This window comes from Mustela putorius, unplaced genomic scaffold (genome assembly GCF_011764305.1).
Source record: "Mustela putorius furo isolate JIRA1106 unplaced genomic scaffold, ASM1176430v1.1 tig00000095_pilon_pilon_pilon, whole genome shotgun sequence".
NCBI lineage: Eukaryota > Metazoa > Chordata > Mammalia > Carnivora > Mustelidae > Mustela > Mustela putorius.
The window spans coordinates 15,255,274-15,283,261 of NW_025421280.1; the positions used below are offsets into that span (position 1 = coordinate 15,255,274).

At 39.6% G+C, this 27,988-nt stretch overlaps 1 protein-coding gene across 1 annotated transcript; it reads left to right on the forward strand.

Annotated features, from left to right (window-relative positions):
* Positions 1-2,083: 2,083 nt before the first annotated feature.
* Positions 2,084-27,957, forward strand: ARF4 (ADP ribosylation factor 4). The gene is made up of 6 exons (XM_004738239.3): positions 2,084-2,501; positions 13,705-13,785; positions 14,239-14,348; positions 20,096-20,167; positions 23,651-23,776; positions 27,009-27,957. Exons 1-6 carry the CDS (start codon positions 2,435-2,437, stop codon positions 27,093-27,095), a joined length of 543 nt encoding a protein of 180 aa, XP_004738296.1. The 5' UTR covers positions 2,084-2,434; the 3' UTR covers positions 27,096-27,957.
* Positions 27,958-27,988: the final 31 nt, after the last annotated feature.

The following is a 27,988-nucleotide window of genomic DNA, read 5'->3' on the forward strand; positions in this document are numbered from 1 at the left end:
ATTTTGACAAGGGCAAAGCTGTTGTGACGGATCAGTGTTTGGCCAAGGGCTGGGGTGAGGGAAGAGGATGAGTACAAAGGAGCATAAGGGAACTTTCGGGGGTAATAGAAATGACTGCTATCATAATTATGGTGTTGGCTATGCTACTGTATACATTTGTTTATATTCATACAATTGTACAGTTAAAATTGGTGTATTTTATTGCATTTCAATAAAAGCAAAATTTTTAAAGTACAGATTAAATTCTTCTGTTTAAATGTAAAATGTTTAAAGTACAGATTAAGTTCTTCTGATTACTGCACCAAAACCAGGTTCCATTACTTCCTGGGAAGGCCTCGTCCTGCCTCCAAACAGGTTAAACAGGTAACGACCATCCCTATTGCAGATGCTACTTAAAAATTCTTGTTCTGCATTTACAGACACAAATACCCAGAGGAAATCTACATTATTATACTGTTTTACAGTACTTAGTCATTATTTGGCATGTTCCACTTACTGTATCTTGGAGAACTTTTCATCAGAATTTATAATTCTACATTATTCTAATTTCTGATAGCATTACGTTGTATGGATATAATATAGTTTAGTCAGCCATCCCCTCGATCACTCAACCATACTTGAATATCACGGTGTGCCAACTCCAGGAAATATAACGGCATACAGAAATGGCATACGTTTTCAGACAAGTTGGGTGGGAGGGGGGAAAAACTCAATAATATATGTGAAGGGGTGCCTGGATGGCTCAGTGGGTTGAGCCTCTGCCTATGGCTCAGGTCATGGTCTCCGGGTTCTGGGATCGAGCCCAGCATCGGGCTCTCTGCTCAGCGGGGAGCCAGCTTCCCCTCCCTCTCTGCCTGCCTCCCTGCCTGCTTGTGCTCTCTCCGTCAAATAAATAAATATTTTTTAAAATGTGAAATTTAAACTATTAAGAGTGGTTGTGGGGGCGCCTGGGTGGCTCAGTGGGTTAAGCCGCTGCCTTCGGCTCAGGTCATGATCTCAGGGTCCTGGGATGGAGTCCCGCATCGGGCTCTCTGCTCAGCGGGGAGCCTGCTTCCTCCTCTCTCTCTCTCTCTCTCTCTGCCAGCCTCTCCTGTGATCTCTCTCTGTCAAATGAATAAATAAAATCTTAAAAAAAAAAAAAAAAAAAAAGAGTGGTTGTGATTCTTTGAGCCTGAGTAATTCATCTAGAGAGATCAAGAAAGTATTTCCCAAGTCAGTTAAAATTTTTAATTAGATCTTAAGGCTGGGTGATAATGACTTAACTAAGGTAGGGGTATAGGTAGGGCAAGCTACTAACCTTGAACTGCACCAACGGTATAAAGGAAATATGGGGATATGGAGGAAATTACGGGGAATGTGCTTAAAAAAATTTTTTTTTACAAGACGTATACCTCATTTTGTAATCAGAAAAACATTAAGATGATAAAAATTTTTAGAAAGAGGCTTTCCACTTTCTTAACATAAGGAATTAAGTTTTCCATGCTTCAGGGAGAGAAATGATAAAAGAAACGCGATCCTTCCTCGGCTTCTCTTAAAAAGCTGCACTAGTCCATGAACATTAAATCGGAGCTCTCTTGTTTTGACACAGGATTAGGGATATTCAGTATGACCCGGAATGGACGGCTCAACGCGCCTAGGCCACAGCCTCTATGTCAGCACAACTTTTAACCACTTATCTCCTGGGAAAGCAAGGCCCATCTTCACCTCTCCACTAGGCCAAGTGTTTGCTGCCGCGCAGGAAACGTGTACCGTAGTGGACCGGGGAATCCCCAGCGCGCATAGCATTTAAGAGCAGGACGCTCAAAGGGCAGGAGGAACCGGGCTTCACTTCCTAACCCACAATGCATAGAGCGCCTTTCCGGAAGTAAGGACTACAACCTCCTGGATGTATTTATCCGGACGGAAGCGTTTCGCCTATAATCTGATTGGACGTGACCCATCGAAGCATTGTGGGACTTCGACCGTCTCTCAGTACGCATGTGCCAGTTGACTTCGCCGCGCTGGTCCACGTCCGGGAGGAGACGGCGGCCGGAGGATCACGTCGGCGGAACTGGCCTATCCCTTTCGTGCGCAGGCGCAGTGGTTCGGCCAGCACCGGAAGCGCAGGGGGTTGGGGCCGCGGTGACGCGATTCTGTCCGCGTTGGAGGGGCCGGGCAGCTGCTGGAGTCGCCGCTGCTACCGCGTGACGTGGCATAGCAGAAGCCTAAAACGCCAGACCCGGAGCTGCCGCGCCAGTCGTCGAGCAGGTCCTCGCCCCGTTAGTTCGCGTTCTGGAGCTTCGCCCGACACGCCGGCTAGCGAGCCGTCTCTGCCGCCCTCTTTCTCCCTCAGCTCCTCTTCCTTCGCTCAGTTTGTTGGGAGCGTGAAAGGAGAAGGCCCGGGGACGCCCCAAACCCCCTTCTGCTCCTGCCCATCGCAAGTGCCACTACTGCCATGGGCCTCACTATCTCCTCCCTTTTCTCCCGCCTCTTCGGCAAGAAGCAGATGCGCATTTTGATGGGTGAGTGACGGCCCGACGGCTTGAGGGCAGGCGGGGTCTCAGTGCTTGGGGCGGCCTCGGGGCCTGTTTTCCCCCCCCCCCCCGCCCGCTGTGGTGGGGGGAGGGGCGGCGGCTCGGGGTCAGGAGGAATTCTTAAGGGGGAACAATGGGGCGAAAGGTGGACGGTCGCCCCAGATCTGTCTAAGAAGCCGGGCAGGGCCGCGGGACAAGGTTTCTTCCTCTGGCTTTGGCTTTCTCTCCTTGATGTTACTGAAATCAGACAGGATTGGGCGGAGATGTGGGGGAAGCGAACTCTTCTGATCTCGCTGAGCCCGGAAGACACTGGCGGGGCCCATTCTGAGAGTGCGGTCTGGCTCCTGCTTCTCCGGTGTGGGCAGCGGTCAGGACGCAGGCAGAACTACTCCAGCCTTCCTCCTCCCCCTTTCTGCTCCGTGTACACACTCTGCACACTCCAGTGGTACGTGGAGCGAGCGGTCGCCGGGAGCCCGGAGCCGCCCGAGGCAGGAAGTGACCAGGCCCAGAGCGGTGGCAAGGGAGCACCCTCGGTTGCAGAAGAGTCCGGAGTCCTCAGCGCTCACTTCTCCCAACTTACTTTGCGCTGGATTCCACTTCGTGTTCTTTTCCTTATTACTGTTCCTGAAAACTGAGTTTCAATCTTCAGTCACTTTTTGGCCACTCTCAAAAAACTAAGTACGTTTGGTTTACTGTCTTTGGTTTTCAAACTGATTTTTATCTAGCTGGTTAAGGTTTAACAAAAAGACTTTTAATTTTTTAAGCCGATAAGAAATTCCTAGTAACTGAACTTCGGGACCCTTAATTTTAGGATAGCCTTGTTCAGTAATAATTACAAAGGGTTTTAAAAAAGATTCTTGTGGAAAATAAGCTTTTAAAAGCTACTTTTCTACGCCAGTTTTTTGTTTGTTTGGTTGGTTTTTCAGCTGAGGGAGAAGGGGCTTGTCACTTGGGTGATGTAAAGCAGTCCCTCCCCCATATTACTGTGAGTCGTCTCTACATCACAGCTAAGCTCTGTGGACCTCAGTAATGCGAAAAGGAGCTCCTCTAATTTAAATGTTGAAATTTGGTTATTCAGAAGCTTGTTTTTGTGGAGTGGGGAGGAAAAGTTGTATTTTCTAGTTTTCTAGTTCTAGTTCTACTTTAGTTCTTTGAAAGTTTTCCAAAGCTAGATTCAGTAGTAATTCGAGGTGTATGAAGATTACACATTTAGTTCCTTTCTGTTATTTCTGTCTTCTTTACAATTCATGGAATAGTTAATTTTTTCATAAAGATAAATCAAAATTTTTTCTCTTTAAAACTTTTTTAGATTTCATTTATAGAGACAATTTTTAAAGGAGGGCAAGCATATTAAGTTCTTAAGGTGGCTGAAAGTTGACAGTCTGAAAAGGATCTGAAGTCATTGGGAGGACTTTGGACTGTGATAAATGAATTTCCAGGCTGTTCCTTAAAGAAATTAACTAGTACCTGGTTTCCAGGAACTAGTTGTGTTCCTGGAAATGTACTATGTATGTCTTTTTACTTAATATTTATTGTAAATGAATTGCTGTGTTTTGTACTATAAGTCTTTGGTGATGGCTTAAAGTTTCAGAGGGAGAAGAAAGGTAGAGTTATGCTATAAGCACTTTACTGAATTTACTGTATTAGGGGAGCATTTCTCCCCTTATCCCCAAAAAATAACGGTTGAAAGAAAATGGAAAAGCATTTAATTTTGTGTGTTTATGCAAGAGATAGAAGTCATGATTTGGAATTACTTTTTTTTATATTAAATATCTTATTACTCTGGTTTCCTATTCTTGTTTTGCTCTTTAATTTTGGGGTGATTAGGTTTCCTTGATTAAAAACACTAAAGTTATAAAGTCAAGTTTACTCATCAAATGAAGCATAACCTTAGGGGAGGATATTGCATGGGTAGGGAAAGAGGTGAAATGGAAGTTTGATAATTGATTTTTTGTTTGTCCAACTTTGTGAAGTGAATGCATAAATAATCACTCTCAAGGTCTCTCTCTGCTTGTGTTCAAGTTTAGAATTGAGTTAATGATTGCTTTTCTCATATTAATGTTCTCTGACAGATAAGTGCACTTTTTCTTTATTAGGCTTACATAAAATTCATACCTTCTTGAGTCAGTGACTTTTTCAGACTTTATCCCTTTTTTTTTTTTTTAAAGATATTATTTATTTATTTGACAGAGATCACAAGCAGGTAGAGAGGCAGGCAGAGAGAGAGAGAGAGAGAGAGAGAAGCAGGCTCCCGGTTAAGCAGAGATCCCTTTGTGGGGCTCGATCTCAGCACCCTGAGAATTCGACCTGAGCCGAAGGCAGAGGTTTAACTCACTGAGTCACCCAGGTGTCTCCAGTCTTTATCCTTTTTAAGTGTTACTGAAAGATAGCAGTTAGCACATGAATCTAGTTTGCCAAAGTACTGTGAAGTTAACATTTTATTCCTACACTTGTTCTCCCAGAAGTTCAAATAATTTTAAAAGGTGTTTGAAGTTACAGCTTGTAGTTAACTAATTAAAAACCAATGCAGTGTTTTAAATGTAATGTTGCTTAAAGTATAGATGAACGGAAATTGTCTGTTTAGGTTTTTTTGAGAAATCACTCAGGTGAATGATATTATTGAATGATATTATTGAGCTTAAATTCAAAGATGAACAGTTTCCCATTTTAGATATTTCATGTAGCCCTGCATTACCTTATTTTTAGACTGATCTCCAGTGTCTTGATCTGTGTAATTTTGGGAAATGGCTCCCCAAGTTTTGTTTATGTTGGAAAACACTAATGTGTTCTGTAGAGGAATTATTAATACTAAGCTCTTTGAACTTGTAAGTTTTTTTTCCCATTGAAAAGCTGAGAAAATGTTGCTTTTTAAAGGATTGCTAATAACAGTGTAATTCTGTATTGTCTTATATGTGACTGCGGTTTTGTGGGGACCGGAGAGGTTCCTCTATTTGCCAATTTGAAAAATATTACTAATATTGTAAGTGAGTCTTCAAGCTATAGAGTGGGATTTCATGCCTTTTCCCTAGCATGTTTTTTTTTTTTAAAGGATTTTATTTATTTGAGAGAGAGAGAGCAAGAGAGTGCGAAGGGGGAGAGAGAAGTAAGCTCTACACTGAGCAGGGAGCCTGATGCAGGGCTCGATCCCAGGACTCTGAGATCATGACCCGAGCTGAAGGCAGCGGCTTAACCCACTGAGCCACCCAGGCGCCCCAATATATGTATATATATATTTTTAAAGATCTTTATTTATTTGATAGAGATCACAAGTCGGCAGAGAGGCAGAGAGAGAGGAGGAAGCAGGCTCCCTGCGGAGCAGAGAGCCCGATGTGGGGCTCGATCCCAGGACTCTGGGATCATGACCTGAGCCGAAAGCAGAGGCTTTAACCCACTGAGCCACCCAGGCGCCCCTATATATATATATATTTATAAAAGATTTTATTTATTTGAGAGAGAGAGAATGAGAGAGAGGGAGGAGAGAGAGTGAGTGAGTGAGCGAGGGAGCGCGCGTGCGAGCGAGCGTGAGAAGGGGGGAGTGTCAGAGGGAGAAGCAGACTCCCTGCCAAGCAGGGTGCCCCATGTGGACTTGATCCTGGAACTCCAGGATCATGACCTGAGCTGAAGGCAGTCGCTTAACCAACTGAGCCACTCCCTGGCACATTTTGTAAATACATTTATTATGTGATTTTTAAATCTTTTAAAAATATTTATTTATTTGACAGAGAGAGAGAGATCACAAGTAGGCAGAGAGGGAGAGAGAGGAGGAAGCAGGCTCCCTGCGGGGCAGAGAGCCCAGGGCGGGACTCTGAGATCCTGACCTGGGGCGAAAGCAGCAGCTTAACCCACTGAGCCACCCAGGCGCCCGTGATTTTTAATTTTTTTTTTTTTTTAAGATTTTTATTTATTTGACAGACAGAGATCACAAGTAGATGGAGAGGTAGGCAGAGAGAGAGAGAGAGAAGCAGGCTCCATGCTGAGCAGAGAGGCCGATGCGAGACTCGATCCCAGGACCCTGAGATCATGACCTGAGCCGAAGGCAGCAGCTTAACCCACTGAGCCACCCAGGCGCCCTCCGTTATTTTTAATTTTTAAAATCTAAAAAATACTCCCCTTCTAAAAACAAGATGTTCCTTTTTAAGAAATTTTAAAAATATGGGAAGGAATAACTAATTCCACCATTATACTATTGTTAACATTTATTATAGTTATTGTCAGGCTTTTTTTTGTTTTTAAGATTTTATTTATTTATTTATTTATTTATTTATTTTTTTTTAAAGATTTTATTTATTTATTTGACAGACAGATCACAAGTAGGCAGAGAGGCAGGCAGAGAGAGAGAGAGGAGGAAGCAGGCTCCCCGCTGAGCAGAGAGCCCCATGCGGGGCTCGATCCCAGGACCCTGAGACCATGACCCGAGCCGAAAGCAGAGGCTTTAACCCACTGAGCCACCCAGGCGCCCCATATTTATTTATTTGATACACAGAGATCACAAGTAGGCAGAGAGGCAGGCAGAGAGAGAGAGTGAGAGGGACGCAGGCTCCCTGCTGAGCAGAGAGCCCATTGCGGGGCTCGATTCCAGGACCCTGAGATCATGACCTGCGCCGAAGGCAGAGGCTTTAACCCCCTGAGCCACTCAGGCGCCCCTATTGTCAGGCTTTTAAGAGGAAATTTATGTTCTTTCTTTTTGACTTAGCTTATTATGAGCATTTTCTCAGGTCATTAGTTGAAAACATAATTGCCAGCCTTTTAAAAAAAAAAGCCCTTCTGATTAGTTATGTTATACAAAGAAACAATAGAAAAGGCAAAAATCTTTAGTTTGATGCCACTAGAAGTTGATAAAAGTACATTTTTAGTTCTACCCTCTGGCATTATTGCAAATGGCTCTCAGACTTTGGTAATTTGCTGCTAATTAACGCATTGCTCCAAGTGCAGATATTTCTGATCTATTGGGTAGAAGTAAAACCTAAGCTTATAATTACTTTTCTGTACATCTGGTAGCCTTACTTTTAGATTTGATGGTCAGACTTCTGAAGAATTAGATAAAATACTAAGATACAGTGTGTCCACCAGAAAAACCTAAAGGCAAATAAATACCATTTGAGAGCTCTGGTATAGATTTAGGGGTTTTTTGGTTTTTGTTTTTAATTTAAAAAAATTGAGATATAATTCATATAACATAAAATTTATCCCTTTAAAGTATATAGTTTAGTGGTTTTGCTATATTCACAAACTTGTGTCATCATTGCCACTGTCTTTTCTTTTTTTAAAAAGAGCGAAGAAGAGTGTGCGTGCATGCGTGTGCAGAGGGAGAGAGATCTTAAGCAGGCTCCATGCCCAGCAAAGAGCCCAGTAGGGGCTCAGTCCACCACTGTGAGTTCATGACCTGAGCTGAAATCAGGAGTTGAAGGCTTAACCAACTGAGTCACCCAGGTGCCCCCACTATCACCACTGTCTTAATTCTAGAACATTTTCATCAGCCCTGAAAGAAACTCTGTACCCATTGGTGGTTACTGCTCCCTTTCTTCCCTAGTTCTTCTGTAACCACTCATCTACTTTTAGTTTCTGTGGGTTTGTCTGTTCAGGATAGTTCACATAATGTAATCATACAATGTGTCCTTTAGTGCCTAGCTTCTTTCACTGTAGCATAATGTTTTAAAGGTTCATATTATATCATATTATATCCTTTTTAAGGCTGAAAAGTAACTCCTTTCTATGGATATACCACATTTTGTTTATGCATTCACATTTGGTGGAAATCTGATTGTTTCCACTCTTTTGACTGTTATAAGTAATGCTGCTGTGAACATTTGGAAACAAGTTTTTGTATGGGCATGTAATTTTAATTGTCTTGGGTAAATAAATACTTAGGAGTAGAATTGTTGGGTTCTGTGTTAACTATATTTAACACTTTAAGGAATTAACAAAACTTTTCCAGAGCAGCTACACCATTTTATATTTGCTTCAGGTGAGTGTGAGGGATCTAATTTTTCCATAAGACCTGGGGTTTTGCATCCTCTTCTACTTCTGTGACTCTGGGGACATTTCTGAACCTCAGATGCTGCATTTGAAAAAATGGAGGGTAATTGTAAGGTTTATGTTACAAAAATGTATGGAGTCACTTAGTGTTATGCTTGGAACACAATAAGCACTCAATTTAAATTATTTTTAAGTAATTACGAAGTTGTATTTTAAGCTTCCTGGTGGAAAATTGAAAGATAAAGGAAACCATGAGAAAGAAAAATACTCTGTGTGAAATTTTATCCATCTGAGAATACTTTTTCATCCCAGTCTCCTTTCTGCATTTTTTTTTTCTCAATTTGAGATCATGGAATCTAGTGTCTTTAACTTAAAATATAAATATTTCTTTGTGCCACACTTTAGTAGACATACTTTTTAATGATTGGCTAAGAGTTTTGGGGTAGTTTTATTGCTGTTAATATTTTGGTCAAAGTACAGGTCCAGTTAAGAAGAACAAGTAATTCCAGTATATCTTTCAATACAGTGACTTGTTTATGGGGGTGGACGGGAGGGGAGAGCATTGCTGGAATGTACAGATTAGTCTTATCTTGGCTAGGTGAGAATTGGTTATAGTTTCATTTTGTGGAGAAAACTCATTGCCAAATATTGCAACATTAAGGAAGTATGTACTTAAGAAATGACTGAAGTAGCACAAAATTGTTAGACCAACATGTTTTTGAGTAAAGAATTCTATATGATAAGTTTTAAGGATGGTATGCGTTCATTTGTGCATCTTTAATCTCACAGAATTTTTTTTTTCTTTCTTTCTTTTTTTTTTTTTAAAGATTTTTATTTATTTATTTGACAGAGAGAAATCACAAGTAGTCGGAGAGACAGGCAGAGAGAGAGAAAGGGAAGCAGGCTCCCCACTGAGCAGAGAGCCCGACACGGGACTCGATCCCAGGACCCTGAGATCATGACCTGAGCTGAAGGCAGCGGCTTAACCCACTGAGCCACCCAGGCGCCCAGAATTTTTTTTTCTTCTTAGATTTTATTTACTTATTTGACACACAGAGAGAGACAGTGAAAGAGGGAATAGAAGCAGGGGGAGTTGGGAGAGGAGGAAGCAGGCTCCCCGCTGAACAGGGAGCCCAGTGAGGGCTCAATCCCAGGACCCTGGGATCATGACCTGAGCCTAAGCAGACCCTTAATGACTGAGCCACCTAGGTGCCCCTAGAAATTCCTTTTTTAAAAAAAACTTGTGGTTTGCATTTATATGACACTTTTTTGTGAAACTCAAAAGATACCTTCATAATTTTAGAATCTTATATGTAGCTGTGAGCTATTTAGCTGTTATCTTACAGTTTTTATTTTTTAAAATAACTTCCTTAAAAAGCCTTACGGTTGCATTATTTTGTAAACACTTCCCCCCCTTTTTCATTAAAAATAATTGTATAAAATATATTCAAGGTTCTTAAGCAGTCATCTTCCTAATAGATACACCAGGAAATGTAACCAGGCCAACATATTCATAAAGGAAATGTGTTATATTGGAATTTTTTTTTTTTTTTAATGAAAGTAACACATGTTTGTGTGAAGAAAATTCTAACTTAGAAGTAGAATATTAGTTATGCACACAAGCAGGTGTTAACAGTTTGGTTAAAAATTGGGTTCCCTCTGTGCTTTTCTATAACTTAAAATATATCATCATATTTGTCTTGGGTTTCTTTGTTCTGTGTCAGTATTTTTACATTTAAATTGTTTTAGTGATGGTATGGGGTTTAGTTGGACTTCAATGAGAATTAGCATTTGCTATAGTTCTCAAAACGTAAATTGTATGGGTGGCTCAGTTGGTAGAGTCTGCCTTTGGCTCAGGTCATGATCACAGGGTCCTGGGATTGAGTCTCACTCACATAGGGCTCCTTGCTGAGTGGGGAGCCTGCTTCTTCCTCTCCCTCTGTTGCTCCCCCTGCTTGTGTTCCTTGCTCTCTGTCCATAAAATAAATAAATTAAATCTTCAAAAAAAGATTTTTTAACAAAAATTAACAAAAAGTTAACTTTTGTTTCTTTGGGTGTATTTTAGAGCTTGATTTTCTGATTTTTTTATTTATATTGTCCTGTACTCAAAAAAGAAAGCACCTCCTGGTGTTTTTCTGATGAACATCTTAGTTTCACTTCTGACTTGGGCTTAATCCTATTTTGACTTATTTTTTTATTGATTTTTTTTGTTTGTTTTTGAGATAGTGCAAGCAGGCGCGGGGTGCAGAAAGGGAGAGAATCTTTTTTTAAAAAAATATTTTATTTGACAGGGATCGCAAGTAGACGGAGAGGCAGGCAGAGAGAGAGAGAGAGGTGGGGAAGCAGGCTCCCCACTGAGCAGAGAGCCTGATGTGGGGCTCTATCCCAGAACCCTGGCATCATGACCCGAGCTGAAGACAGAGGCTTTAACCCACTGAGCCACCCAGGCGCCCAGAGCATCTTTTTTTTTTTTTTTTTCCAGATTTTATTTATTTGAGAGAGATCAAGCATGAGTGGGGTGAGGGGCAGAGGGAGAGCAGCAGACTCCCCACTGAGCAGGGAGCTGGATGCAGGGCTTGATTCTAGGACCCTGGGATCAGAACCTGAGCTGAAGGCGGATGCTTAACTGACTAAGCCCCCCAGGCACCATCAAGAATCTTTTTTTTTTTTTTTTTAAGATTCATTTGTGAGAGAGAGTATGTGTGTGTGTGCGCGCGCGTGCATGCAGTGGGGAGGAACTGAGGGAGAGAATCAAGGACTCCATGCTAAGCGCGGAGCTGGATTCAGGGCTTGATCTCAGGGCCCTGAGATCATAACCTGAGCTGAAACCAGGAGTCAGCTCCTTAACCAGCTGCACCACTCAGGTACCCCAGAGAGAGACCCTTAAGCAGGCTCCACATCCAACACAGAGACCAACTCAGCTCAATCGCAAGACCCTGGAATTATGACCCTCGCCAAAATCAAGAGTCAGATAGACTCTTAACTGACTGAGCCAGCCAGGCATCCCTTTTACCTTGGTTACTTAATGGTGAATTTTGCTTTATTTTAAAATTTGATCAAAATCACCTGCAAAGGACTTATTCTCTCAAGAGACAGCTACTGCTTTTTTTTTTTTTTTTTTTTTTAATTTTAATTCGGGGCACCTTGGTGGCTCATTGGGTTAAGTATTTGCCTTCAGCTCAGGTCATAACCCCAGGGTCCTGGGATCCAGCACCACGTTGGGCTCCCTGCTCAGCCAGGAGCCTGCTTCTCCCTCTCCATCTCCTTCTGCCACTTCCTCTGCTTCTGCTTTCCTGTTCTCTCTGTCAAATAAATAAAATCTTTTTAAAAATTAAAATTAATACTTAAATACAATTAATTAACATATAGTATATTATTAGTTTCAGAGGGAGAGTTCAGTAATTTGTCAGTTGCTCATAACATCCAGTGCTCTGTTATATCACAGAAACAGGTTTTCAAACAATGAAATGATCATATTGTTCTCCCCATCGTTTTCTGTATTTTTACTGAAGATATCAGACTTAAGGTAGTTAACTTTTGTTTCTTTGGGTGTATTTTAGAGCTAGATTTTCTGATTTTTTTATTTATATTGTCCTGTACTCAAAAAACAAAGCACCTCCTGGTGCCAGTTGGTTTTTCTTGTGCCCATGAGTGAGGGCTTAGTTGCTCACTCTGTCTAGTAAGTATTATAGTGTTTTGGAAAGAATAAACCTGAATATCTCAGTATGAAGGAGTAGGGAAGACAGTTTGATTAAAAGAAACAGGATACAAAGACATAAATTGCCTCAGTGTACAGAGAAATCTTAAAGCGACCTTTGTAGGGTACAGTGCAGAAAAGGTTATATGGGTGGAAGGGGTATGAAATTGTCTATAGCCTTTAGTTCTCAATTGAACTGATAAAAGTTAAACTTACTTTCGCAGTAAGGTAAAGTAGGTAAGGGGGGGGTGATTTCTGTGTGTGTGTTTTTTTAACTTAACAGCGTTTGCTTCATGTGCCAAGTAATGCTTTGATTTAAATATTTAAAAAGCATCTTTGCTTAAATCATGAATGAAGTTGAATTCATTTCAAAATCTGATAGCATAAATCTAGATGGCCATATGTGTGATGTCCTTGGAACAATGATACATTCAGTGATGTTATTAGATACTGACCTTCATTTAAAAGGGTTTGACAATATAGAACGTGATTTTGAGATAGATTTTGAGAGATTCATACTTAAAAAATGAGTATTTAATTTGCTCATCACTATCACTGTAATGAAGAGGTATACCCTCTTAATCCAGGATGGATTTTTTTTTCCTTCAGAAACAAGCACATTCTTCCCTACTATATCTGCCTCAAAGGAATTGTTTTTTAAGAATTTAGACGTTCATTACATTGGAGATGACTATAGGGCCATTTTTTTATAACCTAAATTAACCAGTCTTTTGTTCTCATTTCTGTGCATTTAATGTAGGAATGAATTTAGATGTGGGTAAAATTGGCCTCATCTTCTTCTTCTTCTTTTTTTTTTAAGATTTTATTTATTTGACAGACAGAGATCACAAGTAGGCAGAGAGGCAGGCAGAGGAGGAAGCAGGCTCCCTGCTGAGCAGAGAGCCCGATGTGGGGCTCGATCCCAGGACCCTGAGATCATGACCTGAGCCAAAGGCAGAGGCTTTAGCCCACTGAGCCACCCAGGCGCCCTGGCCTGATCTTCTTTTATTATCATTTAAGGATACTAGTGCACAGTCAACATTTTTTGGTAATTTTTGTTCACTTGTTTTTATGTGTTCTCTGATTCAGTTTGTAATGGGTTTTTAAAAATGATAGTAGTTCATAGAATTAATAAGGACTTGAGTTGGAAAAGATCTTAGGTTAGATGATTCAGTCTCCTTGTTTTACAGCTAATTCCTCTGGTCTCAGTTTCCTACAGTGACTGGTTTAAAGACACTTGACTGCTTTGTGGCAAAGCAAATCTAGAGACCAGAGCCTGAGTCAGTCAGATACTTCTCTCCTTTTCACTACTACATGCTGGCTCTCTAGGTCTAGAAAGAAAAATGGAAAGGCTTTCTGCAGCAAGTGTTGTCTTGGGATTCAGAAACGAAGTAATTTCTAACTCATTTGGGCCTTGAGCAGTTGACTTTTGCTTTCAAACTAGAAATTTGTTGTAAAATTAATTCATAGTGTGTGTTCTTTTGGTCTAGATTTAAAATCTTTAATGTCTTTTTCTAGTTGGATTGGATGCTGCTGGCAAGACGACCATTCTGTATAAACTGAAGTTAGGGGAGATAGTCACCACCATTCCTACCATTGGTAAGAAAGTTTACAGATGACTTTAATTATAATACTATATTGTAAAAGAAATAGAAGATGGTTTAATTTTGAAACAATTTTTAAGGCTTTATTATTTTGGAGAGCTTTATGTTCACAGTAAAATTGAGAGGAAGGTACAGAGATTGCTCGTAAACTTACCTCAGTGTAAATACAGCTTCTCCCCTTTATCAGCGTCCTCACCAATTTGTTACAATTGATAACTGCATTGACATAATCACCCAAAGTCCATAGTTTACCTTAGGGTTCACACTTGGTATGCTTTCTATCGGTTTGGACAAGTGTACTATCTCATATATCATTATAACTGGCTTAGGTTTTTTCAGTTTATTGATTATCTAGTAGATTTTTGAAAAGCAATTCTGAGAGAATTCCATAGTAAGGGGTTTTATTTTCCTAATCACATTTTGCACAACTGTCTTTATTTCTTTGTAGGTTTTAATGTGGAAACGGTAGAATATAAGAACATTTGTTTCACAGTATGGGATGTTGGTGGTCAAGATAAAATTAGGCCTCTCTGGAGGCATTACTTCCAAAACACCCAGGTAAGGAATGTTGTACAGTTTGTATAACTTTTCTTTATATGTTTTATGCTGTAAAGTTTCTTTTGATAACTACTATTTAGCTGGGTGTTGGCATTCTTATATGAGTTGGTTTCTTAATCACCACTTACATATTCTTCAGTGAACACTCTCACTCATGCCTTTGAAGGCTAAATTACCCAGGGGGAAGAGTTACATAGCCATCATAACAATAATTTGGAAGATTAGGTGGGGGTGGTTCTCAAGATTGAACCAGGTGTCTCCTCAGTAGTTCTGTTTGTTTTGTTCTTAGTCTAGAAAGAACGTTCTGTGTAACTTTCTTGTCATTTTAATTTTTAATGAATAAAAAGCAATTAATAGCCCTTCATTTAGCCCAGTTAAGTGTTTACCTTATTAAAATAGACTAAGAAAAAAATATATTGGAGTGCCTTGTGGTGTAGTCGGTTATGCATCTGACTCTTGGTTTCAGCTCAAGTTGCGATCTCAGGGTTGTGAAATAGAGCCTTCACGTTGGGCTCTGCACTCAGTGTGGAACCAGCTTGAGATTCTAATTCTCCTGCCCCTCCTGCTTATTTAACTCTTTCTTTCTCTTTCTAAAATAAATAAATGAATCTTTAAAAATACATATTTATGTAGATCCATTTAATTGATTTGTATGGTATTTTTATATTATCATGTAGTATATATAATAGTGGCATTGGGAAGAAATACTAGTAGTCTGTGAGCAGGAGTTCTCAAATTTGGCTGCACATTAGAATCACCGGGGAGCTTTAAAAAAAAAAAAAAGCCAAAGTGCTGATCATTAACTCCATACCAATTGAATTAGAATCTCGGGGGATTTAAACTAGGTATCAGTAATGCATCTCCAACTTTGATGTGCATATGAATCACTTGGATATTAAATACAGATTAATTTAGTAAGGTCAGACTGAGTAAGGCCTGAGATTCTGCATTTCTAGCAGGTTCTTGGGTGGTGGTCCTGCTGGTTTAGGACCTTACTTTGAAGAGCAAGGCTCTGGTATAAGGTATTTCAGTAGCAGCATTGTTGACATTTCAGGCTGAGTTAACTGTTCATTTTTGGGGTGAAGGGGAGGTTCTCTGCACTGTGGAATGTTTAGCAGCGTCCCGGGCCTCTATTCACTGGGTGCCAGTAGCAGACCCCAACCAACCCAGTTGCAGTAACCAAAAACACCTCCATATATTCAAATTATGCTCTGGGGATAAAATTGGGCCCTCTTGAGAACCACTCACTACTCTAGTCTAATTCTTATGTAGGAACCAGCTGAAGCTTGAAGGACTTAATAGGACTGGAGAGGTGGTTCTTATTCTAGATTTCTCTTTAACCACTTTCCAACTCAGTTGTGTTTACTACCAGGAGTAGTAAACAGGGAGAGGTTTCTCATCAGTATTTGTTTACTATTGGAGTTGATGATACAGTTTTTAAGTAATGTGTGATGTTACAAGCACTTCATAAGTTTAAGATTCGCAGAAGTCATTCTTGTTCTTCCAACTCTTAAAACAGTATGCAAGTGAGGTATATTGCCACCAGGTGGCAGTGAATACCCTAGGTGAGCTGGCTGGAACTGGTTACCAGGTTTAAGTAGTGTGTCCTGTTAAATAAATGGCATGCTTTTTTATTTAAAAATTAGAATATTTCTGTTCATTAGGTGTGATTAGAAAATCTGTTTTTTAAAAGATTTTATTTATTTATTTGACAAAGAAAGACAAAGTGAGAGAGGGAACACTAGCAGGGGGGGTGGGAGAGGGAGAAGCAGGCCTCCCACAGAGCAGGGAGCCTGATGTGGGGCTCAGTGCCAGGACCCTGGGATCATGGCCCGAACTGAAGGCAGATGCTTAATGTCTGAGCCACCCAGGCACCTGGAAAAGCTTTTTTTTTTTTAAAGATTTTATTTATTTGACAGAGATCACAAGTAGGCAGAGAGACAGGGGGGGGGTGGGCTCTGCGCTGAGCAGAGAGCCCATTGTGGGGCTTGATCCCAGGACCCTGAGATCATGACCAGAGCCGAAGACAGAGGCTTAAACCACTGAGCCACCCAGGCGCCCCTGGAAAAGCTATTTTGATGCAAGTCACATGCTTCAAAAAATTTCATTATGGAAATTGTCAAAGGTACACAAAAGTAGAGAGACTAGCATATAAACGTCCACGTATCCATTAGCCAACTTCAATTATTAGGGTATGGCCAATATTGTTTTATTGATGTTTCTTTCTGGTAGATTTTTAGATTATTTTAGATTATTATAAAGTAAGTAATCGTCATTTCATTTAGACAGTGTTTTTTTTTTTTTTTTAATATTTTATTTATTTATTTGACAGACCGAGATCACAAGTAGGCAGAGAGGCAGGCAGAGAGAGAGGAGGAAGCAGGCTCCCTGCCAAGCAGAGAGCCTGATGCGGGGCTCCATCCCAGGACCCTGAGATCATGACCTGAGACAAAGGCAGAGGCTTTAACCCACTGAGCCACCCAGGCGCCCCTAGAGAGTGTTTTTGAAGTAGAGTTAGGAACAGTGTAAAACTTTGCTAATCCTCAATTTGTAATTGTTGACCAAGAGTAAGCCTGATCTTATCCTGCATTTGTTTAGAATGCTTTGTAATATACTTTTGAGTTTTTGTTTTGTTTTGCTTTTTAGAGGTGAGTGAGAGAGAGTGCGCTGATGCATGTATTGGGGAGGGGTAAAGAGAGAGCTGGAGAGAGAGAATCTTGAGTAAGCTCCATGCCCACCATGGAGCCCAGCATAAGGCTTCATCTCCCAACCCTGCGACTATGATCTGAGCCAAAATTAAGTGTTGTCCAACTTAATTGACTGAGCCACCCAGTTGCCCCATTTACTTTGAGTTTTTTTTTTTTTTTTTTTTTTTTTTTTTTTTTTTTTTATTTATCAGAGAGAGAGAGGGGGAGAGAGCAAGCACAGGCAGACAGAATGGCAGGCAGAGGCAGAGGGAGAAGCAGGCTCCCTGCTGAGCAAGGAGCCCGATGTGGGACTCGATCCCAGGACGCTGGGATCATGACCTGAGCCGAAGGCAGCTGCTTAACCAACTGAGCCACCCAGGCGTCCCTACTTTTGAGTTCTTGACATTAGATCCATTCCTGGCCTCTTTGGATCATCTTATAATCAAAAGTCCCAAGTACTTATTCCTAGAGAACTCATGTCTACAGGGAAAGTTTTATGTGTTACCTGATGTAATCTCAGCTAAGCTCTTACACCAGCTTTTCTAACATTCCTGATCATTTCTGTTAGCTATAAAATTAAAAAGAAATGAATACTGTTTAATCATGTTCCTAGAGCCAGGACACACTGTTTATTGTAATAAATTCCTCTTCCCTCATTAGATAATTCCAATTATTTTGCTTTTCTAAATTAGTAAGTACTTGGTCTTTTAAGTAGTCTTTTATTTGTAGCCGAACTTACTTTAGAATCCTAGTTTTTCTACACTCTTGATTCTAGGTTGTCCCAGGAGGTGAATGACTTTGAATTTATTACTGAAATACTTTTTCTCTCAATACTGTTACTTTGGAACTGATAGCATTAACTACATTTTAAAACAGAATAAAAATGGATAGTTAGTAGTCCAAATAAAATTAGATGCCTTTTGGAGGCATTGCCTCTTCTAGAGGAATAGACTTTAAAAAGCAGTAGCTTTTGGAATTAGGAGGGAAAGTGGGAGGCAACATTTACTAAATGCCTGTGATAAGCCAAGTGCAATACTAGATTCTTCTATATCTGTATGATTATGTTTAACAGGCTGATAAAGTTGGCTGGTGTGGTTTTATTTTTATAGAAGAGCAGGCATGTTCCAGGATTAGGTCATTTATGTAATAAGTAGTCTTGAGATTTGAATTTGGATATCTTTCCATTATGCCGTACTGGCTCTCATAGCACCAAAAGTATTTTCAGAGATTAGGATGTTTAAAATGATGGTTTCCAGCAAAGACAAAGGAAATGGGTTTGAAATTTGGTAGACCAAAGGACATCGTCATTTTAATGACCATAGCCTAGAATAAATATTAGGTACCCTGGCAAGCTCAGAACTGTAATGGTACTGAGGTATAAATACAGAATTAAGTAGCTCTTTGTCCTAAATGGATTTTATGCTCTTGGTGGATTTAATCTAGTTATTTATATAAATAAGCATAAGACAGTTTGTGATTAAGTGACAAATGATCAAAAAACACTTCAGTGGTCAGGGTTGTGGAGAGAATATTTAAAGTAATCACTTTAGGGGCGCCTGGGTGGCTCAGTGGGTTAAAGCCTCTGCCTTCGGCTTAGGTCATGATCCCAGGGTCCTGGGATCAAGCCCCACATCGGGCTCTCTGCTCTGCCCGGAGCCTGCTTCCTCCTCTCTCTTTCTGCCTGCCTCTGCCTACTTGTGATCTCTGTCAAATAAATAAATAAAATCTTAAAAAAATTTAAAGTAATCACTTTAGTATTAATAGGAGTAGATTTTAAGAAAGCTATTAAGGTAATCTCTCTCTAGTTGTGAATATCTGTAGGAGTGGTTACTACTTTTTTTTTTTAAGATTTTCTTTATTTATTTGACAGAGATCACAAGTAGGCAGAGAGGCAGGCAGAGAGAGAGGAGGAAGCAGGCTCCCCGCTAAGCAGAGAGCCCGATGTGGGGCTCGATCCCAGGACCCTGGGATCATGACCTGAGCCGAAAGCAAAGGCTTTAACCCACTGAGCCACCCAGGCGCCCCACTACTTTTCTTTTTGTTAAGAATTTCATATTGGGGGGCACCTCACTGACTCAGTCTGTGGAGTGTGACTCTTGATCTCAGGGTCGTGAGTTAAAGCCCCACAGTGGGCCTAGAATTTACTTAAAAAATAAATAGAAAAGAATTTCTCATTTGATCAAGTCAATAATATTGTGGAGCAGAGCCGACTTTTCCATAAGTAAGCCTACAAAAACCATTTTGTGTGCCCCTTCTCCCTCTTTTTTTAAGAAACACTTTGTGCATGCCTTTTACTGAATATGCTAATTAAGTCATTAGATTCATGCATCTTTAGCATCTTTCGTGGTTGTTTTTTTTTTTTTTTTTTTAAAGATTCATTTATTTGACAGAGGGAAAGAGATCACAATTAGGCAGAGAGCCCGATGCGGGGCTTGATCCCAGGACCCTGAGATCGTGAAGTGAGCCAAAGTCAGAGGCTTAACTTACGGAGCCACCTAGGCACTCTGATCTTTCGTTAGTTCTTTTTCCTTTTGTTCCCGCATAATGAACCATTCTGTTACTTATAATCCGCACTTAACATGAAAGGGAAGTGGGATAAAATTTATTCATAGTGTAGTTGAGAAAAGTGATCGGTTGGTTAAGAGTAAGTTTTTAAGATTTTTTTAGAGCATGTGCATGTGAGTGGGAGAGGAGCAAGAGGGAGACAAAGGAAAAGAATTGCCAGCAGACTTTGTGCTGAGCGTAGCGCCACATGCAAGGCTTGATCCCACAACCCTGAGATCCTGACCTGAGCCAAAATCAAGAATCAGATCCTCAACTGATTGAGCCACCCAAGCACCTCTACGTTTTTTTTTTTTTTTTTAAATAACATAAGTCAAAATCACAAATAGTGCTCAAATCTATTTTTAGTACTTAGGGCCCTGTTCTTTTTTGTTGTTCTTTTAATAATGAGACATTGGCTTCTTGATGTTTAATTCAGTATGGTTCTTTTGTCTGTAAATATTTAGTTAATTTAAGATTAACTGTTGCAATTTATTTATAAAAACAATTTTTCCCCAGGGTCTTATTTTTGTGGTAGATAGTAATGATCGTGAAAGAATTCAGGAAGGAGCTGAAGAGCTGCAGAAAATGGTAAGAAAGTTTTTTAAATTTGTTATTTCCAAGATGTGTTTTTCAGGGTGACAATGGTGGTGTTAGTGGTTGGTACATCTTAGTGTGATTAGATTACAGAAATGAATTGTTTCAGGGCTAGAAAGAACCTTGAGGAACAGTCTTCACAGATTCTTAAGAATGCGCATAAAAACTCTAGAGCTTTTTAAACAGACAGAAGAGTAGCTACTTCATTAAGGTGGGAAGAGGGCTCAGCTTGTTTTTACCATGCTCCAGGGGTTGATAGGTATCTGGTTGAGGATGTCTCCATTAGTCCAGTGCTTTATTTTTTTATTTTTTTTTAATATTTTATTTATTTGACAGAGAGAAATCACAAGTAGATGGAGAGGCAGGCAGAGAGAGAGAGAGAGGGAAGCGGGCTCTCTGCTCAGCAGGGAGCCCGATGCGGGACTCGATCCCAGGACCCTGAGATCATGACCTGAGCCGAAGGCAGCGGCTTAACCCACTGAGCCACCCAGGCGCCCAGTCCAGTGCTTTATTTAATAGATAAAAAATCTATTGGTTTGGAACTTTTGTGATCTAGGAATTTTGGTTTAGATATCTGTTCCCAAGGTCACTGGGTTCAGTTTTCTCTATTCTGTACCTATATAATATATACTCTGAAATATTTCATAGTAGCAGCCATGATAAAGAATTCCACCTATGGTAGTAGCATTTTGGTTGATGATGGTATTTTAGCTTTGCCAGGTATCAGATTGTTTTCATGTACAGTTGACCCTTGAACAGCCTGGGGGTTAGGAGTGCCGGCTCATGGCCCCCGCCCACCATGTGTACAGTTGAAAATCCATGTATAACTTTTGAGTCCTGAAAAACTTCACTGCTTTTGCTGGCCACAGTTTAGTGGTGGGCATATTGCCTCCTGAGGCCATGCCTTTCTGTCCTAGGTGGCTTTTCTTCTCACCAATCAGAATTGGCTGCAACCCAAGAAGTAAGCAGCTGCCAAGCCCTCTGACTCTGGAGTGGGAGGTGGGGAGGGTGGGCCAGCACAGGTCTGGTGTCCAGGTGTGCATCCCAAGGACCACTTCACCCTGCTGCTCAGGCTGAGAGCACAGGGAAAATAATAACTCCTGGACTATAAATCAGTGGTTGATGCAAATGAAGAAAAAGCTTTAGAACAAATCGTGCAAGATAAGCAAATTGAAGCTAAAATTGAAGACCTGGAAAGGGAACCTGAAGAGTTAAAAATTGCTTTTGAAATGAAAAAGGCTTGTATTAGATAGGATGCAACTTTGAGCTGCACTTAAAAAAACCTGGAGAAAATTAACCCCAAGTGTGCTCATGGATAACATGAAACATGTATTAAAGCTAAATTAATAATGAAATCACACCAGGGATCTTGGAATTTGGAGGAAAAACTGATGTTGGAAAGAAGAAATTACAATTAAGACAAGCTTTAGAAATGTTTTAGAACAAATGTTTAGACAAGGTTTTAGGAATACAGACTGAAAAGAGCAAACAGAAAGATGAATTTGGACAATATGGAAAATTCCGATGAGATAAAGACCATACCATAAAACCTGCAGATGGAGATACAGATTTCCTAAAGTTATTCAGTATGTGTTCCAGAACATCATTTTAGGGAGTAAAGGCAATTGGGCAGAGGATTTTGCGTTTAAGGAAGCTGTTCTCCAGCTTGACAAGAATCTCACTGTGATCTAGTAAGAATTCTGTTTTGACATTTTTTGTTTTGGTCTTTGCTTTGTCATTTAAATAAAAGATTTCAAGTAAAATTCTTTTTAGTATCTTTGGAACTATTCTAATACTCAAGTTTTTTTGTGACTTGACACTTCAACATGGAATCTGTTGTTTTAAATATGATAATTAAAGTGACTGGCATACTCGAAAAGAATCTGAAAATCTTAGTCTTGGAAGGGTTCCAAAAGACATTTAATCCAGCTTTCCACTGAATGTGGACATTTTTCTGCAGCATTCCTGGCAGTCCCACCTCTCATCTGGAATACTTCTATGCATTTGTGAGTCAACTAAAATACTAGAAAAGTTGGAAAACGATATCCACATCCTTGATTTTATTTCAACTGTCAGTTGTATTTTACAAAAATATATATCACTTTAGATTTATCTCACACAGAAAAACTAATAGCTTACGCTTGCCCTTACCAATAACACTTGATTAACACTTAATTTTGAATGGTATGTGTGTTTTATATTGTATTCTTTAATGAAGTAAACTAAGGAAAAAATGTTATTAGGAAAATTACAAGGAAGAGAAAATGCATTTACAGTAATGTGCAGCAAAACAACCATGTATGAAGTTGACCCACACAGTTCATACCCATGTTGTTCAAGGGTCAGCTGTATTTATATTGTAAAAATTGTTGGAGATGTACTTTGTCATGGTTTCAAACTTGGATAACTGTAAAATATTTACTGAAATGAAATCTTAATTCTCATTCGTTGCTTTTAAGACAGTATTGCAGTTTGTGCCAGTGTATGTATAACTAAGTCATGGTAGTTTGTCCAAGGAGTTAAATATCACGCCTTCTACTCTTTTTGTAAACAGCTTTATGGAGGTATAATTCATATACCATAAACGTCACTCATTTAAAATATGTAAGTTATTGGTTTTTAGTATACAGAATTTGCAAACATTAACCACAGTCTGATTTTATAACATTTTTATTGACCATAAAGAAATTCCCTAGAACTATTAGTATTCTCCATTTCTTCCTTCAGTGTACCCCAAACCCCCAGCGCTTATGACCACTCATTTACTTTATATGCATATGCCTATTCTAGGCATTCATATAAATAGAATCATGTAATATGTGGTTTTTAAAAATTTTTTGTTACTTTTCACTTAGCATTAGTTTTCAGCACTCATCCGTGGTGTGGCATGTGTCAGTACTCATTCCTACCAGTGTCTACTCTTGTATTTACTTTTATTATTCTATTACTTACTGTTTACTCCTGTATTATTTATTATTATACTCTTACATTATTCTTGAATTTTTTTCATGATACTGCTAATGCCTAGCCATTGTACTGTTGTCCTCCTGTTGTCTAGCCCTGCTGGCTGGAAGGGAATAAAAGTCCAAAAAGAGTCCTCTACTACTGAGTACCATAAGATGCTGCTGTAAATATTTATTTCCATATGTGTTTCTTGTCCTTACCAGTCCTGACATTAATATTAATGGGTGATCATGAAAGCTCAAATGAATGATGTACTTTAATGGAGTGCAGGATGATTGGCTTGAAAAATAGTTTTGCTTTACTTGAAGGCATATGAGTTTTTCTTGGGTTTTAAAAATTGAAGGATATGAGATTTAAGTGTGCCTGAACTTTATGTTGTGAAATTAGGTTGATGTTTAATAATGTGTTCAAGGTTGAATAAGTGGTATATACAGGAAGACAGTGTTTTACCTACTTTGTCACAGTGATTGAGTTCAGATTGTTAGTTGTTAACATCTTAGCTTTTATTTTCAGCTTCAGGAAGATGAGTTGCGAGATGCAGTGTTGCTGCTTTTTGCGAACAAACAGGATTTGCCAAATGCTATGGCCATCAGTGAAATGACAGATAAATTAGGTCTTCAGTCTCTTCGTAACAGAACAGTAAGTATTTGGAGGTTCATGTTAATCTCCTGACTTAGAATTAATGTAAATGTTTAAGAAAGTATTCACTTCAATACATATTAAGCAATTGTCGCTTTTGGACAGATAATAAACATACCATTTAAAAAACAAAAGCAGTAATACACCACAAACATGAGCCCTTCCAGACTTTTTTATAAATGTGTGTTCAAGGGGCGCCTGGGTGGCTCAGTGGGTTAAGCCGCTGCCTTCGGCTCAGGTCATGATCTCAGGGTCCTGGGATCGAGTACCGCATCGGGCTCTCTGCTCGGCAGGGAGCCTGCTTCCCTCTCTTCTCTCTCTCTGTCTGCCTCTCCATCTACTTCTGATTTCTCTCTGTCAAATAAATAAATAAAATCTTTAAAAAAAATTATAAAAAAAAAATGTGTGTTCAGTTTTTAAACTATGTTAATATCTCCCTTGACCCCCACTCCCCGCCCTCGCCAAGAGAGGAGTAGAGAGAGAGAGAGAGGCTCCACGGCCAGTGCAGAGCCCAACATGGGCCTACATCTCATGACCCTGAGATCATGACCTCAGCCAAAATCAGGATTCGGTCACTTAACTGACTGGGCCACCCAGGGGCCCCTCCATTTTTAAACTTTTAATATTTATCTTTTAAGGAGCCAAATGTTTAAATACCTTTATTTCATTGGATTTTTGTTAACTTTATCTTTAAAACATTTAGTATCAATAAAGATGTAATTTCTTTTTTAAAGATTTTATTTATTTATTTGACAGATCACAAGTAGGCAGAGAGGCAGGCAGAGAGAGAGGGGGAAGCAGACTCCCCCCTGAGCTGAGAGCCTCACACGGGGCTTGATCCCAGGACCCTGAGACCATGACCTAAGCCAAAGGCAGAAGCTTAGCCCACTGAGACACCCAGGCACCCCATCTAAAGATTATTGATATTATTTGTTTTAATTTTATATCTTTCAAAGAGCTCTGCAGCAAGTATTTTGTAATTTGGTTTTCTTACTAAAACTGCAATATTTTTGCAGCCGTATTTTAAATTTTTTATTAACATATAATGTATTATTAGCCCCAGGGGTACAGGTTTGTGAATCGCCAGGTTTACACACTTCACAGCACTCAACATGAGCACATACCCTCCCCAGTGTCCATAACCCTACCCACTTCTCCCCAGCAACCCTCAGTTTGTTTTGTGAGATTTAAGAGTCTCTTATGGTTTGTCTCCCTCCTGATCCCATCTTGTTTCATTTTTTCCTTCTGTACCCCCAACCCCCCCGCGTTGGTTCTCAGATTCTTCATATCAGGGAGATCATATGATAATTGTCTTTCTCTGATCAACTTATTTCACAATTGACTTATTTTGCCCAGCATAATATCCTCTAGTTCCATTCATGTCGCTGCAAAAGGCAAGATTTCATTTCTTTTCTTTTTTTTTTTTTTTAAGATTTTATTTATTTATTTATTTGACAGAGATCACAAGTAGGCAGAGAGGCAGGCAGAGAGGGAGGAGGAAGCAGGCTCCCTGCCGAGTAGAGAGCCCGATTTGGGGCTCGATCCCAGGACCCTGAGATCATGACCTGAGTTGAAGGCAGATGCTTTAACCCACTGAGCCACCCGTGCCCCAAGATTTCATTTCTTTTGATTGCTGCATAGTAAAGCCGTATTTTAGATAATCTTGTTTTATACTGTTTGCCTTTTAACATCCAAAGCTTGTGAACTATAGTTATGACATTAAACAAGTTTTGAATTTAAAATTAAAAAAACATCATGGCACTCCTAGGTGGCTCAGTGGGTTAAAACCTCTGCCTTCAGTTTGGCTCAAGTCATGGGACCCTGGGATGGAGCCCCACATTGGGCTCTCTGCTGAGCAGGGAGCCTGCTTTCTCTTCTCTCTCTGCCTGCCTCTCTGCCTACTTGTGATCTCTCTCTGTCAAATAAATAACATGAAATCTTTTAAGAAAATAATAAAAAAAATACTATACTTGTTCTCCAGTAGCTTGTTTTAGATCAGTGATTTAAATACCGGCAAAATACAATCTACTGTTTTATATGTAAATATGATATCACAAACTTTAATGTGACTTGTGCTTTACAGTGGTTTTTCACTAAGTTGTCAACAAGGCAGATATTGTGCTGTGGGAGTATCTGTATAGGCTGTTTGAGATGTACCAGGCTGATTTAAACAAGATAAACTGTAAATGGTACCAGTTTTCAGGGCTGTGAAGATAAGAATTTGTACCTTTTACCAGCCTTCTAGGTTACTGGGGTGTTTGTTATTCAAATAATTATTGCCAGAATGGTATACTTGCATTGCCCTTGTGATAGTAAAGTAAGGTCTTTATTGTAAGGCAGAATAAAATGGTTCAGTAAAGAAAAGTAATAAAAATAAACTATTGCTTAAAGGAAATTAAATTGTTTTCTAGATCTTTTCCTTGCTCTTTGTTAACATTTCATGGCATTTCATACACTTTCTGTTACCACCAAAAAGTGAAACTTTTTGGAATGCAAAGACTGAAGATAGTGAAATTATTTGAAAAGCTTGCCTCCAGTATCAACAGTGCCTATTCTTTTTTAAAATTTTGCCTCCTATACTCCGAATGTAGTTTTATGGGAATCAAAAGAGGGTCAGAAGGACCTGATGGGTCCCCTTAAGTAGTTACTAATCTTCCTATGAACGTTCTTTTCAGATTAAGGAGTGGATTGTTGATAAAATCTAATGAATAGCTTTAATTGAGACAGGAGTTTTGTGAGAAGTGTGTATGAGAACACTGTAGTTCTGTATATATAGTTCTATATAGTTACTGAGATTATTAAATACAAAAGTCATGGTGAGATGTAAACTGTATTTACTTCCTTTTTTTTTTTTTTTAATTTATTTATCTGACAGAAATCACAAGTAGGCAGAGAGGTAGGCAGAGACAGAGAGAGGGGGAAGCAGGCTCCCCACCAAGTAGAGAGCCTGATGTGGGGCTCGATCCCAGGACCCTGGGATCATGACCTGAGCCGAAGGGGAGGCTTTAACCCACTGAGCCACCCAGGCGCCCTCTGTATTTACTTCTTTATTTCTATAGTTTTATATATTAGTTTTTTGTTTCCCTTTTCCTGTACATGTATGGTAACTGCTGACTAAATATTGTGCTTGCACAGTTGGGCGGAAATACTTAATGTTCTGATTAAGAAATTTTAAAGACTGGTTATATATAGTGTTCTGTTAATCAAGTATTTTCTTGTTCTTTCTTTACAGTGGTATGTTCAAGCCACTTGTGCTACACAAGGAACTGGTCTGTATGAGGGACTTGACTGGCTGTCAAACGAGCTTTCAAAACGTTAAATGAAACTGGATCTAACCAAGGACACATTTGATAGAATTGGTCTAGGCTTGTTACAACAAAATTAGTTTGCATCTTGGTTATTAAACAGTATCTGGGACTGGTTTGGGCAGAATATTACAGCGTTAAAACTTATTTTGTTGCCAATTATCGTTTACCAAGTGTAATATTGCTATTTAGCAATATGCTTGGTTTTAAAGAAATTCTCCTTAACTTGGGAAAAAAGTGTCCTCTTTTAATTTTAATTCCCTTAAGCCTAAATGCCTGGACATAGCTATTGTGACACCTTTAAATAAATCCGTTTTGAATGTTTTTTGAGCCCACACGAAATAATGTTTTAAAGTTTTCCCCTTGCTACTTTACTGATACCTTTATCATTCCTGGGGCGGTCTGCTGATTTAAAAAAATGTAGCATTCCATTTGTATTTATTTTTCTCCCTTGCCAAAAAGTTTTTCTAATACTGCTTGTACCAGCCAGGGAAATGCTCCAAAACACTATTCAGATCTCTTGCACTGAGGAACTTCTATTTTTCCCCCCTTATTGAACCTGGCTTTCATCAGCCAAGCTTACCTTAGTGTGGTTTGGATTTGATAGCTAATTAGTTCAGTGCTGGTTGCAAAGAGTTCATATTGAGATGATTTTTAATACCCAGCAGATTGTCTTCCTTTATATTGTATCTTTTTTATGTTGCATGTTGCTTTTTGGTATCAGCCTGACTCTTTGCCCAGTATATGATAGTTCTGCTGATGTTTATTGTTTATCGGTGAACACATCTTCATTAAGAGTTTTTGAAAAACTTATCAAACTCAGTAAGTTTTCTTCATAACCCATTTGGAATTATTCCTAATAAAATGATAAAAATATGTAATGTGTGTGTTCTTTTTGAGTCTAGAA